The sequence below is a fragment of the Henckelia pumila genome, chromosome 3, assembly GCF_033568475.1.
Source record: "Henckelia pumila isolate YLH828 chromosome 3, ASM3356847v2, whole genome shotgun sequence".
Lineage (NCBI taxonomy): Eukaryota > Viridiplantae > Streptophyta > Magnoliopsida > Lamiales > Gesneriaceae > Henckelia > Henckelia pumila.
Window position 1 is genome coordinate 123,126,589 of NC_133122.1, and position 16,054 is coordinate 123,142,642.

At 37.9% G+C, this 16,054-nt stretch overlaps 1 protein-coding gene and 1 long non-coding RNA gene across 4 annotated transcripts; one reads left to right on the forward strand and one right to left on the reverse strand.

Moving 5' to 3' along the window:
- Positions 1-1,163: 1,163 nt before the first annotated feature.
- On the reverse strand, positions 1,164-12,846 carry LOC140891881 (uncharacterized). 3 transcript variants are annotated; one of them, XR_012152648.1, is made up of 6 exons: positions 12,592-12,846; positions 12,422-12,463; positions 11,967-12,109; positions 11,159-11,266; positions 10,950-11,032; positions 1,164-1,390 (listed from the first exon to the last, which is right to left on the reverse strand). It is a non-coding gene; the product is annotated as an uncharacterized lncRNA (long non-coding RNA). The 3 variants fall into 3 exon arrangements; XR_012152647.1 differs by lacking the exon at positions 11,159-11,266; XR_012152649.1 differs by lacking the exons at positions 1,164-1,390; positions 11,159-11,266 and adding an exon at positions 6,457-7,234.
- Positions 12,847-14,794: 1,948 nt separating this feature from the next.
- On the forward strand, positions 14,795-16,054 carry LOC140889417 (putative F-box/kelch-repeat protein At1g15680). Its single transcript, XM_073297130.1, has 2 exons — positions 14,795-14,958; positions 15,154-16,054. Exons 1-2 carry the CDS (start codon positions 14,795-14,797, stop codon positions 16,052-16,054), a joined length of 1,065 nt encoding a protein of 354 aa, XP_073153231.1.

The window sequence follows — 16,054 nt, forward strand, 5'->3', positions numbered from 1 at the left end:
TAAAACTGAATAACATGGTATTCATAAACTCGAAATTTAATTGTTTTTACAACTCAAATTGAAATTACAAATTCTAAATGCAGTGGCTTAATTTAATAAAAAAAACTAAATAAAAACTAAACAGCAGAATAACATCCTTCTTCACCAGCCCCAGAATTGATTTTGCTCGTCATCTTTCATCTCTTCCTCGTTCTTATCTGAGATGAGTGATGCGGGTGAGTGAGTGATATGAATGTCACTCAATAAATGAGATAATTTCCCAGTAATTGTTTAAAATCATTTTAGCCACGGTTTTTTAAAAGTCAATTCTTCGAATAAGAAAAAAGATTGACTCGACTTTAATTTGATTGCTCTCTCAAGTCTATACGAGTCTGGAACCTTATTTCACTACAAAAAACAAGCTATTTAGCCACGGTTTGGTTAAATTAATTTAGCCACGGTTTTTGAAAAGTTGTTAACAGTGGCTAAATTTAACCACGGTTTTATAAAAAAAAAAATCGTGGTTAAATTAGCCACGATTTTTTAAAAAACCGTGGCTACGTAAGCACTGTTTTGCATAAAATCGTGGTTATTTTAACCACGGTTATGAAAAAACCGTGACTAATTTAGCTACGGTTTTTAAAAAAACCGTGGCTATATTTTCCATACAAATCGGTAGATCCATATGTCCATCAACTGCTACAAGAAAAACTACTAAAGACAACATTTTTTCAGTTATAGTAGGGGGTTTAAAACTGTTGTAGAATACCATGTTGTTAAAATTCAAGCTCAATGACAACAGTGAAAAATTGTTGTCTTCGAGAGATGACAACAGTTTTTGACTGTTGTATTTGAGCTTGACTTTTAACAACCTTCTACAACATTTTTAAACTCCCTACTACAACTGAAAAAAATACTGACTTTTTCAAATAAAAAACAAAAAAAATAAAAATTATAATATTATGAATCAATCAAAATAAAAAATTTGAAAATAAAATTAATATACATTTTTCCAACGTTTGAAAATAATATTTATGACATTCTAAAAAATTTCATAAACGACCAACTAAATGACATATCATATAAACATAAAAGTATACATGATAAATTAAATACAACAAATACCATAAACATAAAAATATGAAATTAACTAAAAGATTAATCTTGTTGCGACCCAACCCGGATATACTATGTAATCAGAGTTAAGAGCATAATTAAGCATGCATTAAAATAAATCGCTGCGAAAAACTTAAATAAAAGCAGGTCGGCAGAATACAACCGGTTTAAAAAAATTTGATTATACAACCCAATCGAATAAATAAGCCTAAAGGGCAAAACCTACAGCAAATCCTGCTGTCTTCACTGGTCACTGGCTACTCCAAGCTCCTGGTGCTCGATCCTGCACCTACACCTGCCCCGTCGAATGGGGTGTCCAAATACACAGAAAAGACTGGACGTGAGGTCTAAGCTCAATACGAAAGCATGGGTAAAACATACAAATATGATGCATTCAAATGACAGGGTATCCATATCTGAGATAACTGTATACAACTGCTCAGTAATGGTGCCTAGGACATGAGTGGTACAACTCGGGGAGCAAACCCTGCGTACACTGCTCATTCCTACCGGACGTGGACCGTGTCCCCTAGATGCTAGTACCAGCCCATACCCGTCGGTAGCAAAGCACTAGACATCAACCGAACAAGCAGGGCTGAGCGGCCCTACATAGCTCATCTCAAAAGATGGACAGACACAATATGATATGCACACGCTGCATAATAATATGACACACAAATGCAACATATAAGCATGAAAAACCCGCTGGCTATCTCAGTCAGTACTTACGTACCTTATTACAGGCAGTCCTAGCAGTCACACTCTAGGTTCCTAGCCTATCATCAACTCTACAATGCAACTACCCATGCATCATTAATTAAGCTCTAAAAGCCTTAACTAAACTATTGCATACTCCAAAATAATATAAGGAGACCATAGCTACACCTGCGTCCATCGTCAGCCCTCTGATGGCGACTATCCCGCAACTAGGGGCACACCCCTGCTGCAGCTCCACAGCCTCGAGCACTGCTCCGCTACTATGTCAGACACTGTCTGACTATGCTAGAATATATTCCCTACTCCAACTCTAAAATAAGATTACCCAAAGCCCTAAAATAGAGTCACGTGGGCGAAAGAGATGCTTTCGGAATTTGCACGAATGAGGAACTCGGACCTCATATTTATAGAACACGTTCGGATCGTCCGAACTAGTCTTCGGATCGTCCGAACCCGATCGGATCTTCCGATCTCTTCTTCGGGCCGTTTGAAGCCTTCCACGTGTCAACACTCACACATGCAACCATACACCTGTCCAGGACTACAGATCGGAGCCTCCGTTCTGCACCTTCGGATCGTCCAAACTCTGTCCGGATGATGTCACTAATGACATAATATTTTGGGACAGCTGGCCGCATGGGTTCGGGTCGTCCGAACTCACTTCGGACCATCCGAAGTCTTCAGAGCCTCCGAAGCCTGGCTCCGTCCATGTTCGGATCCTCCGAACTCAAGTTCGGAGCGTCCGAACCTCCCGAACCTTACCCACCATTTTTGAGTGATCTGAATCCATTTCTGAACTCCGTTAATCCATTTGAAATTTCTTTAATCATGTTTTACTTAATCAGAACACGAATACACGATTAATTACTCATTAACCGTTAATTCTGGATACGGGTCACTACATTATCCACCCCTTAAAAGATTTCGTCCTCGAAATCTAGGGTATAACCTCGAGAATGTATTAAAAACTTTTGCTCGAGTGTCTGGTCGAAATAGCTTCCGACGCACTCAGACTCTTGTCGAATTTCTTGCAAGCTCCATTAATGCTGAACCGCATTAACATCCTCCCAACTGAAGATTACTGCGCTGCTGGTTGACATTCAAACTTCCTTGGCACTAATGTATCACAACACTGATACGTCTTCCATACTGACCACGATCTCTCTGATCACAAAAGATACCAACACCCACTTGATTGAGATCATCATCCTTAGGAAAAGTCTTAGACTGACGAAGAACAAGCCAAATCCGACTGGTTTACTGCATCTGTCGAATCACTAATTGAACCTAACCATCTAATGGTTCCAAAAGTTCTCGGTGTTCAACACCTCTAGTTAGGAAACACCAATCTCAATCACTGTGCTGACACAACAAAGCCCGAATTTCTTCTCAAGAGAATCTTGTTGACCCAAATCTATACTCCAACATAACTACTTAACATGATTCCAAACTGGTCATACATCCCATGCTCCACCGAAGCGAACGAACTTCCCAAGCAATTACTGGGAACTCAGACCATCCAGTCTAGTACCAATCACAGTTCACGTTTCTTAGTATAACTCAACACTGTGCCCTGATGAAAACTATCATCGCTCACCGATAATGACAATAAGTCATCTTCTAACCATTGGCCTGCGAAGTCACGCATACATTGCAATAGTAGTTATCATACCTTTGATGATCTACATCATCTCGACCATAGGTTATTCACCCACGAATTCAATCGATAGACATCCTCCTGATTGTTATACATACTTGCAATCACTGTGCACACATCAAGACTAAGACAAGCTCCTACCAATATGCTCGACTGGGACATTCCACAGTACACAGACATATGGAAACACTTCCTGTTTCGTCTCGAAACTCGAAAGTTACATGCGCCTGATATAACTCAACTCGGAGTCTCTGGTGATACCATTATCGCTCGTCCCAACTTCCCAAGGTTGAACATAAAGATCCTGGAAACTAAATCCCAACGGATCCTTCAGAGTCAAATCATTCCTTTTTGCTGAAGGCATCAGCCTTAGCGCTAAAAAGACTAATTCATATATTCCTTAGTCACTCCGGGAAAACACTTATGCTCGAAGTAACTTGTCACAGAAAATGTCTCTGATTGTCGTTCATTGCTAAAGTGCAATATCTTTGACAAACAGTCTGCATGGATGTGACTCACTGACTCGAAATAACAAATTTGATCCGTCACGATCTTGCGAAATCTTCGATCCCAAAGGCAAACCTCGTTGGCTACTAAGTCGATCCTTGACTATCTCAGTCACTTCAGAGATATCGCACATCACTCGCTGAAAGATTAGTGACACCACCTGCTGGATCTCGAGAACTAGATCCCAGCTAATGTCACATCTCACGATCCGCAACTGATGTTCATACGAGTACACAATTCTCGTTGGATCTCAAACACAACGGTATACTAAGACATCATCACAATAACACTGTCCTGGGAGCTACCAATTTACTTTCTTGTTTCTCCTGTCAAGTTAACACCTAACTTGACCATACAATTCAATTGAAATATTTTGGTATATTCATCTCTGGCAAACCTAGAGACTCTAAATCATCCAAATTGCCGAATGCTCTGAGACTGTACCCATTACTCATCTCCTAAGCACTAAGCGACAAAATACTATCCCAAGTATTTCTCGATTGGTCTATCCAAATCATCACTGATTGGATTTACCCTATCGATCTCGTCGAGCTACTTCGGCTTACACTCATCCGATCAGACAACCACTGATCATCAAAACCTACGTGGCTCAATCAATAACCATGACTCAGCTGCCATGAAGAACTATTTCCAAACACATGGAATACTCAGTTCGCTCTGGTTTCAACACACCCATAATTGATAATCATACAATAGCTATTAATAACCTATCGTAAAAATCTCGTTCCTTACAACTGACAGCTGCCTCGTACACTGAACTTAATCAACCTAACTCCGACAGAGTTAGCCAATAGCCACTAGTAGTCATTAGCACAAATTTCGTGCCACCTTAACACTACCCATCGTTGTCTTGTTCACCCAAGGCAAACATCAAGATAAACTAAGCCCATTTCCATCCCATGGACAATCCTACGCTCAATCTCTGAAAATATCAGACAGTACTTAGCTCAAACACTGGACTCACTATCCTTGCTTCGTTCATCCAGGATGAACATCACGATTCGTTAAATTCAGAATCATAACTAACGAATCTCCAAGATTCTCACAATATCTGGACACACTCTTGATTATATCTCTCGTTAAGATTGTGCAACAATTCAAGACTAATGTAGCTTACCATGATAACCCACCTGGACAACCACCAAGGCTTCATGGTCATAGGCCACGCTTCCCTCTCATCTTAAATAGTCCTGTACAATCCTCAACATCTGATATAATCCATCACAGATGAAGCCAATCATCATGGAGTAGTCCTCGTATTCGAGTTGAAGTCTTAAAACAACATCCCATCCAAGTTCTTGGATGATTCCTATCACAGGGAAAACTCTAACCACAACTCTAATGAAAACCTCTAGTCATCGCTGGTAGAAATCCGTCCACCTACTAGATCCACACGTCTAGCAGTAACCCAAAGGTTAAAACCTATCTGCTCAGAGTACAGACTTGTCAAGGAAATCCCTTCAAGACTGGTTCCCATAGCAGAACACTCAAACTATATCTCTGGCACACCAGACGATATCGAACCATCGATATCAAACCTGATATCTAATCCAAGGTCAGACCCTGTCGTGACTGCTACCAAATCCCTAGACCGAGTAGCCTTCCCCCTGCCAATCCTGAAGCACGAAGGCTCCCAGGTACCCTTTGAAGTACAAGGACTCCCAGAGTAACACTGGCATAGGGTCGCGCCCCATCACGTCTAGTCAGGGACATAGACCACAACTCTTGGCATATACTGGACCTGGCATCTCGATGAAAACCCATCATCACAAGTCTCAACCTAACGAAGGTCAGACAGCTTACTGTTCTAAGGAACAACCTAGAACAAAGCCCAATTTTCTAAACCGAACAATAAATTTAATGCCTCTAGATGAGACCACTCATTGCTGACACTATCTTAGTCCACTGACTAACTAGGTCAATCCTTAGGAAAACGCCTAGACTAACCACAAGTCAAACATTCACAGTCGGCCCACTCAAATCCCATGAGCTGCAATAGTTGAACACTAATCAACTAAACCCAAGCCAAACTTCCGTACAATCATGCAATCATTCACGAATTGCCGAATAAAAAGTACATGTACCATTTATTTCAAGTTATGTACAATTCTCTTTATTACAATCTCATGTAATACATACAGTATTCAAAATACAATGAAATGTACAACCGAACTTGAAATGATACAACCAAAGTATGATGATACATTACAACTGAAATACTATTTACAAATTACATCAATACAGTATTCAAATCATCGTACTAGTCTTCGTTTCTTGAGTATGAAGCTTCTAATAGACACACGCATCAATGCAAGCGTACTCCCATCCAAGTCTCTCTAACTGTCCTCCTACAAAGAACTCCGGAGAAATGGCACGTGATAGCTAACCAGCTATGCTCTGCGTCAGTGCATGTAAGTCGACCTCTTCTGCTCATGATCTACCATCAGCTTTCTTCTTGTAATCGTATCATGCTTTTGAACATGAAGTTTCCCGTTTGCGTACCGAATGCATCAATACAAGCATATCGGCAAAATTATGTTCTGCATGAGTTTAAAGACCTTAATCTCGAAACCTATCATGCCTTAGGCATTCGAGGCATTCCCTGGTGAAGGTCTATCTGACAATCTCTCCAACTACGGCTGGAGAATCTTCAGAGTAGTGTCATCATGGTAATGACTGTACAGATGCAAGCATCAAGTAAGTCCCCACCAATCATCTGCCCTTGCCTCTGGCATCTGGTACTTGATCCAAATCTAGGATTCACATGAGTAGAAGTCTTGAAAACTCGGACACGATCCATCACTCCTGTCCGCACTTGATGGAATCCCATAAGTCAAATCTTTAGAATTCCTGCCGATGATGATAGTCGTCGGGCAACCTAATCGCCACATCATCACCTCTTACAAGGTCTCATCAATCCTATAAGGATAACCCAAAGTCTCATTACTATATCCCAAGTTTCTTGCATGCATGCGCTCTGATACCAATAAATGTAGCGACCCAACCCAGATCCACTACCTAATCAGAGTTAAGAGCATAATTAAGCATGCATTAAAATAAATCGCTGCGGAAGACTTAAATAAAAGCAGGCCGGCAGAATACAACCGATTTAAACAAATTTGATTATACAACCCAATCGAATAAATAAGCCTAAAGGGCAAAACCTACAGCTAATCCTGCTGTCTTCACTGGTCACTGGCTACTCCAAGCTTCTGGTGCTCGATCCTGAACCTACACCTGCCCCTTCTAATGGGGTGTCCAGATACATAGAAAAGACTGGACGTGAGCTCTAAGCTCAATACAAAAGCACGGGTAAAACATACAAATATGATGCTTGCAAATGACAGGGTATCCATATCTGGGATAACTGTATACAACTGCTCAGTAATGGCGCCTAGGACATGATTGGTACAACCCGGGGAGCAAACCCTACGTACACTGCTCATTCCTACCGGACGTGGACCATGTCCCCTAGATGCTAGTACCAGCCCATACCCGTCGGTAGCAAAGCACTAGACATCAACCGTCCAAACAGGGCTGAGCGGCCCTACATGGCTAATCTCAAAAGATGGACAAACACAATATGATATGCACATGCTGCATAATAATATGACACACAAATGCAACATATAAGCATGCAAAAACCGCTGGCTATCTAAGTCAGTACTTACGTACCTTATTACAGGCAGTCCTAGCAGTCCCACTCTAGGTTCCAAGCCTATCATCAACTCTACAATGCAATTACCCATGTATCATTAATTAAGCTCTAAAAGCCTTAACTAAGATATTGCATACTACTAAATAATTTAAAGAGACCATATCTATACCTGAGTCCGTCGTCAGTGTTGGAACACGGGTTCTCTGATCGCACGGATGTGATACCCGGAGCAGCGGAAGTTTAAAAATTTTGTTTTTCGATATGGAATGATTCCATATCGTGGGTATCAAATCCTAACGATTAAAATCTTGCAAGTAAAAATATAAATTCACAATTAAATATTTTTACCTCTTCAAGCTAAGGCTTGATTATGGACTCCAACATAATTTAATCTGCTCTTCTTGTAAATCCCGGGAACCGATGACTATCACGATCAACCTCCGGAATTAAGTTCACGAATAGAAAGCTAAAACCCTCTGATTGATTGCACTAGATATCAATCAGATGTTTATCGAAAAGAATAAATAGATTTGATCTGTCAATTCAGAATGTAATTTTTCACAAAAATTACAGACTGAATTATCTCAAAAAGGAGCAGAGGAATTCGAAAATTCCCCTTGAAATATTATGCAGTATTTTCGAAAATTGCAAGAGTGAATGCTATGTAATTTTCGAACACTACACATGTATTTATAGATAATTTCTAGACTAGATTAAGTTATAATTGTATTAGGACACTAACTCCTTAGGACCCACAATCCATAACTTAAGCCCAACAAGCCAAGCCTGTTATTATAGAAATTAATATAAAATTCATCGTGACTCCGATTGATAAACTGATTTTACCAATGTGCACAGAAACCATTTCTGCATCTTTTAAACTCAAGATAATTTTTCTGAATCCGAATTCAGTGATTTCCAAAAATGCCCATCCCTATGTCATTTTAGGAAATTTCACTCCCTTTTAGTTAAGAAGTCCAACTTCTCTTTCATTAAATTTAACTCTTTAAATTTAACTATCTCAACGGGGTTTAGTAATTCATTACTTGTGTGACCCTCAATGGTTCAGGGATACAGTTAGCCGTGGGCTCACAACTCCTTGTGACTCGAAACAACAATTTTCGACTTACCCATCGAATCATGGTAAGAGCGTCTAGCAACATCGCCCCATGATTTCCAAGGTATCACTGATAGTGTCTGCAAGAACCAGTAGATTTTGGTTAGCGTACAGTACGGTCCCTTCATCCATATATCCCGATCGAATCAACAACCATTGGTGCATCGAGAGTCGTTCAAGATTCGATAACTATGCATTACATCTTGGAGATCAAATAGTGACATCGCATGTATTACTAGGAAAACCGAGTAACCTAAAACACATCATGTACTCTGGCCAGAGATTCGTCACACTAATATCTCCTCAGATCGCATAGGATATCCACACTCGCAAGTATGTGGTGAATTCTTGACAACAAAGCATCGACTCCTATATGTGTCATAACTGTACCCAATCCCGACACCTGATGACCCCAATAGAGTCGGTAAACGAGTCAAAGTACAGTACTAGCATATAGAGTCTCAATGATGTTTCAAGTAGTAAGGACTAATGGTGTACAACCAAAACCGCGGACTTATCCACTCAAATAATAATAACCACTTGGAAAGTGCGAATAGGGTAGTTCGATCATTCATCATATGAATATCCATTTGCATACTTTGAACATCTCCATGTCCATTACCAATGAAACGTGGTACATGGCATCACAAATGCTAGTCTCAATCTCGAGCGATCCTTATCCTTATTAGCGGACGGCTCAATTGACTAGGAACTGTTTAGAATATACAGTGACTATAAGATGTGTTTCATAATAGTGATCTCTCTTTATTCACTATCTCATCTTACTTACACTATAGTATATTCAAGGTCTTTATCAAAACAACAATAGTATATCACAATATAACAAAATGAAGAAAGACAAAGAAAATGCCATTAATGAATGTAAATTATATTAAACAAAGACTGTTTATACATAGAGTCATAAAAGCCCTTAGCCAAAAGTTGGCTAACCGGGCACCCACTCTTTCAGTCAGCCCTCTGATGGCGACTATCCCGCAACTAGGGGCACACCCCTGCTGCAGCTTCACAGCCTCGAGCACGGCTCCACTACACGAGCACTGTTCCGCTACTATGTCAGACACTGTCTGACTATGCTAGAATATATTCCCTACTCCAACTCTAAAATAAGAGTACCCAAAGCCCTAAAATAGAGCCACATGGGCAAAGGAGAGGATTTCGGAATTTGCATGAATGAGGAGCTCGGACCTCATATTTATAGAACACGTTCGGATCGTCCGAACCCGATCGGATCCTCCAATCTCTTCTTTGGGCCGTCTGAAGCCTGCCACGTGTCAACAAACACATGCAACCATACACCTGTCCGAGACTACAGATCGGAGCCTCCGTTCTGTACCTTCGGATCGTCCGAACTCTGTCCGGATGACGTCACCAATGACATAATATTTTGGGACAACTGGGCGCATGGGTTCAGGTAGTCCGAACTCACTTCGGACCATCCAAAGTCTTCAGAGCCTCCGAATCCTGGCTCCGTCCATGTTCGGATCCTTCGAACTCAAGTTCAGAGCGTCCGAACATCCCGAATCTTACCCACTATTTTTGAGTGATCTGAATCCATTTCTGAACTCCGTTAATCCATTTGAAATTTCCTTAATCATGTTTTACTTAATCAGAACAGGAATACACGATTAATTACTCATTAACCGTTAATTCTGGATACGGGTCACTACAAATATTCACCAAGAAACTACATCAACTTCTATTCCGAGGCCAAGTTTTATGTCGTAGCTTTGAGACTTCTATCAACAAGCAACACTGAAGTGTATGTACAGAAGCAGCAATCTAGCAACACATTTTTTGACAATGGAGGATGAACATTATATATACTTTTACAAATAAAGAAAAAAATTATTGTGTCATGTTTAAGTTGCATGAGCAGAGGAGCATTTGATCAAAAGTAATTAGCATAATTCACTTGAACATTCTTTAATTTCTTTGTCCCTTGACTAAATTAGTGATGCACACACCAGGGTAATTAAGAAATAGAATCAAAATGCTCATCAACTCTTAACTCTTGCTATCAAATAAATAATTAGTTCCCCAAGTATTACCTTTTTAGGTAGGAGATTATCGACCTCAAAATCCAGTGTCGGTATTTGCATTGAAACATGCTTTTAAAACAATTATTATTGCCTATAGGTTTAGCTTAGCAAATTTACCTCAAATTGTGTTTGAAGAGATTGAACAAAGTTGATTATTTCGTCGAGAAATCCACCATGTCTGAACTCCGCAATAAGGTCATCTGTAACATAAAAAAATATGTATATCTCATCACTGCCATGTCCAAGAATGAGGGATTAAAATGATGAAAGACTGGAATTGGCATAAACAAAACAACAAAAACTTGATGAGCAGAAAGTGTGCCCACGTCATGAAGCAATCGGCCAACACCCAAGCAATTGCCCAAATCACCTCAAACAATTCACAAACGATGTAAAAACAATATACAACCACTCTTAGCACAACCACAGCTTACCTGAAACACAGAAGCGCAATAGAAGTAAAGCACTTGGAGTGCAAAAGTTAAAGAGCATGACCAGCAGCAATAAGGCACCAAAATCAGTAGCTAAAAAATGTAAAAGACAACAGTTTTTAAATGATTTGATAAATTTTGACATAAAAAAACAAAGATATTACTATGCCAATGATTTACTACATTATGCCAATGATGAAAATTCAGCATCTGCTTCGAAACACTGTAATTGAATGAGATTCCCGAAAGAAATTTGAAGAGAAATCCAAAAGCTCAATATTTATCGAAGAACAACATTTTTAAGAAATTTTGTACAATAAGTAAATCAAATTTTTATATTTATCAAATATTACCTTAAACTCGTTCAACTTTGTAATCTACAATATAAAGCTGAATAACAATTAATAATGAAGTGATAAAATCAACAGGAACTAATTAAATCGGAGTGAATAAAATTTTTCAGTCGGGCAGCATGTATATTACCCCTACACCGAGCTAAATAGTGAGCTTAAAGGAACCTAAATCCGAGCAAAAGGTCAAGCATTAAACATATATGAACATAAACAAGATTAATGTATACAACAATACTACATAACAAAGAAATATGAAAAGAACAGTACACGACATTGTACCAGGAAGAACGATGGCATGGAAATCAGCTAAAACAGAAACACGATTTGGCTAGGGAAAAATAAAGTTGTACCAGGATCTCACAAAGCATTACAAGGTCACGCAATGCATAGACAACACATCGAAAAAGACGACACTCATCAGTTTCAGCTTCATGCAGTAATACGAATTTATTCTCCTCATCTTGAAAACATTCTCGAGAGTGAAATTCTTTCACTGCAACCAAACCCAAAAATATTCCATCATATTGAAATCCAAAACCAGATTTACATCACACATGAGCAGAGATTAATATTCAACATTCGTACGAAAAAAATACAAAAAATTGAAACCCTATGACTCAATATTTAATTTCGATCCACGTGTTTCTGGAGGAGCAGAATCTATATAAATAAATCAAATCTTGGAACTAACGCATATATATATATATAATTTCTAGAGCATTTAAATACCCAATTATCAATCAATTCAATCAAAAAATTCCGAAAATCCTATATAAATAAATTTGGAAAATTCAAAATAAATTACCGAAAATTTGATCAATAGCTCCAATCGGTTCAAATATAGCACCTAAAACAAACAAATAATCATATATAAATTATATAACTTCGAATGAACCAAAAGCCCCAAATTTCGAACCCTAATTTTCTAATTATAACTTTTAGGCTATGAAAACAAGCTACAAACGACTAAACAACCTCGACCCAAGGCTGAACGATGGTTGGCGACGGCAAAAGCGGCGGAACGGTGGCGGCTAGGAAAAATAGGTTCCACGAAACGAGCTCAAAACTTAGGAAAATTTGTAGTGACGGATAGCCCTAGACAAAATTAGGATTCCGAAACTGATCTCGGTTTCAAAACTGGGCGGCCGACGGCGGAGCTAGCGGTGGTCAAAGGCGGCAGAAAAGATGAAGAAAAGAAAGAAAAGGAAGGATCGAGAGAGTCAGCCGAGAGAGAGGGGAAAATGAGGAAAATAAATGTGTTAGTTTTTTCGTAAATGGATTAATTAACTTGTAAAAAAAACATTTTTTTAAAAATCATGGCTAAATTTTGTCACGGTTTAAAAAATTCAAATATTTTTTTTAAAAAATATTTGATTAATATAATATGTGTGTTTAATTAAAAGAACTTTTTTAATTAACAATTAAAATAACGCGTTTGACGGTCAGATATAATTGTTCGAACGCAAAAGTCTATTGAAAAATTATTTAGGATTTTTTATTGTTTACCGTATATCTCACAAAATTTTACACGATTAATGTGTCTCCGAGAAAATTCAATTTTTATCATAACACGCCTTTTTAATTAGCGTGTTAAAAAGAAAGTCACGCCCTTTGTAAAAATATTAATATATTCGATAGTATTTGAATTTTTCCAGATACTATTTATATAAAATAACAATATTAATATATTCGATAATGTTTTTTTTAAAAAATACTATATTAATCGCAAATAAGATAATGACTCAAAAATTTGTTGGGATAATACTTACAAAAATTTTGATAATGAATTTTTTTATGTCATACATAAAAAAATACAAATAATGGTTAGATAATAATAATAATAATAATAATAATAATAATAATGAAAATATATTTAGTAATAAAAATAATTATATTATTATAATTGTAATAATATATTAGTAATGAAATTTTTAGATACTATTTATATAAAATGACAATAATAATACATATGATACTACTGATTTTTTTAAAAAAAAATTACTACATTCATCACAAATAAAATAACAATGCAAAATTTTTTGGGATAATACTTGTATTAAATTAATAAAATCCAATAATTTTTCTATTTTTTTTAAAAAAATTGCGCTGGAGCACAATTTTTTGTGCTCCAGCGCGATTTATAAAGAAAGCTTACTGTCCAGGGCTCGCTCGAGCACAAAAATTTGTGCTCGAGTGAACCCTGTACAGAAACAAAGGGTATTACGTCTCGCTCGAGCACAAAAAGTTGTGCTCGAGCGCGATTTAAAAAAAATTGTGGTTAAATTTAGCAACGGTTTTTTTTATAACCGTGACTAAATTAACCACGGTTTTTAAAAACCGTTGTAATTTAGCCACAGTTTTAAAAACCGTGGTTAAAATTTAGCCATGGTTTTAAAAACCATGGTTACATTGCCACGATTTTTTGAAAGCCGTGGCTAAAACAAGCCAGAGTTTTTAAAACCGTGGTTAATTTAGCCACGGTTCATTAAAAACCATGGCTAACTAACCATGGTTTTAAAAATCGTGGTTAATTAGTTACGATTTTTGACAAACCGTGGTTATTTAGCCACGGTTTTAAAAAAACCGTGGTTAGTAAGCCACCCATGGTTTTTAAAACCGTGGCTAAATTTAGCCACCGTTTTAAAAAAAAATCGTTGCTAAATAACCAATTTTCTTGTAGTGTTTCAACGCGTACAATTAATGAGACGCATAGCAGATGCGTTGAAAAGACATCCATTATGAGCGACGGTTTTGCTTAAACCATAGCATCTTGCGACGGTTGTAATAAAGAGTGAAAATTTTTTTGCGACGGATCTTTACGTCGCAATATGCGACGGTTAATTATAAACCGTTGCAAACAGTTTGCAACGTAATCTAACGAACCGTCGAAATAGCGACAGTTTATAAATAACCGTCCAAAACTGTCGCATATTGTTTCCTACGGTTTTTAAAAAATCGTAGCAAAAGCTCGGTTTTTTTTGGTTGTGTACATTATAAACACCAAAGTTAGTTAGTGTAAGATCCTCTTGTTTTATAATTAATTAATAAAATAATATAGTAAAGTAATATTAATAAAATCCTGAAAATTATTGAAAGAAAGTGATTTTTGAAAAGGAAAATATTTATTTTCGTATATAGAGTCAGCCGCAAATTAACTCTAGAGGTCATATAGACGAAGATGGGTTCAAAAAGAAAAAGTAGTAGAGAATATGAGTTGATTATGTCATGTGGAGATACGTTATTCGAAGTGCTCATCAGAGTACCTGTGAAAATTCTATTCCGGTTTAAAGTGGTTTCCAAGCAATGGCTTTCTATGATCTCCGACCCTTCGTTTGATCGCAGGTATGTTGCCCGGGCATCACTGTCCCCGCGGTGGATTTTTATCTCATGCTTTGCCCGTCAGCCTATCGTCCGGCAATTTTTCCAGAAAAAACTACCCCTACGTGATTGTTCATCCGGCATCAACTGTCTAGATTTGCTTACTTTGCCCGAAAGCACGAGTGTGTATGAATTACGCTATCTACTTGTCGGAATCAGCAACGGGCTATTACTTTTTGGTCCTGCTATGGAGAATCATACCAAAGGACCAATATATAGTTATGATATATACAATCCTATGACTGGTCAAGGGATTACCCTTCCTCCAGTACCTCGACATAGCTTTCAGTTTCAAATTTTCACAGGTTTTGTGACTCAAATTAAAGATAACGTCCTCGAAAGTTTTAGGGTTTTGCGCATAGTTGCGGGTTATAAATCATTCCATAGATCTTTTAGATACGAGGTGTACTTTTCTGAAATCCGTGAATGGGTGTGGTACATTGTAGATTTTGACCAAAATATGTATTTTGATCATATGTGGGATAATTGTGTTGAGATAGAGAAAATTCTGCACGGGATCGTTAGGGGACATATAATGGCGTTTGATCTTTACAATAACCCTGATTCCGTTCGACTTATTTCGCTGCCTTTTGACAGTACTTTAGCATGTGAAGGAGATGAGATCGGCGAATACATGTTGTTCAGTGACCAAGGCCATTTGAGATATCTTGAATTACTACGTGGACGATCGGATCGTGAGTTCTCCTTAAGTTTATGGGAATTAATCGACTACGATTCGGGGGAGTGGTGTCTGCAACACAAAGTTATCTTAGACAAATTCAGGTGTGATGGTGATGGAAGTAAATATCTGAGACAGTTGTGCTTCAATCCTTTTGGTTCTAACGTTGTGTACATGCTATATAAGGAGCGCGCCTCGCAGTACCTTATGTCATACGATATCAACACAAGAGAATTGAAAACTATGGATGAAACAATGGATGATTCAAGTAAAAATGTCCTTTCTCGGATTCCATTTTTGTTGCAACTCTTCTTGTTTGTCATTCCACCATGGCCAGTATTAGTGAACTATGAGATCATGTTACCACCAAAGACTAACTGA

What these genes read in the sequence shown, in the direction of transcription:
- LOC140889417 (XM_073297130.1), top strand. Translation starts at nt 14,795, where the DNA reads ATGGGTTCAAAAAGAAAAAGTAGTAGAGAATATGAGTTGATTATGTCA. An exon ending in GACCCTTCGTTTGATCGCAG is followed by an intron (nt 14,959 to 15,153) that starts GTATGTTGCCCG and finishes TGTCGGAATCAG; the next exon opens with CAACGGGCTATTACTTTTTG.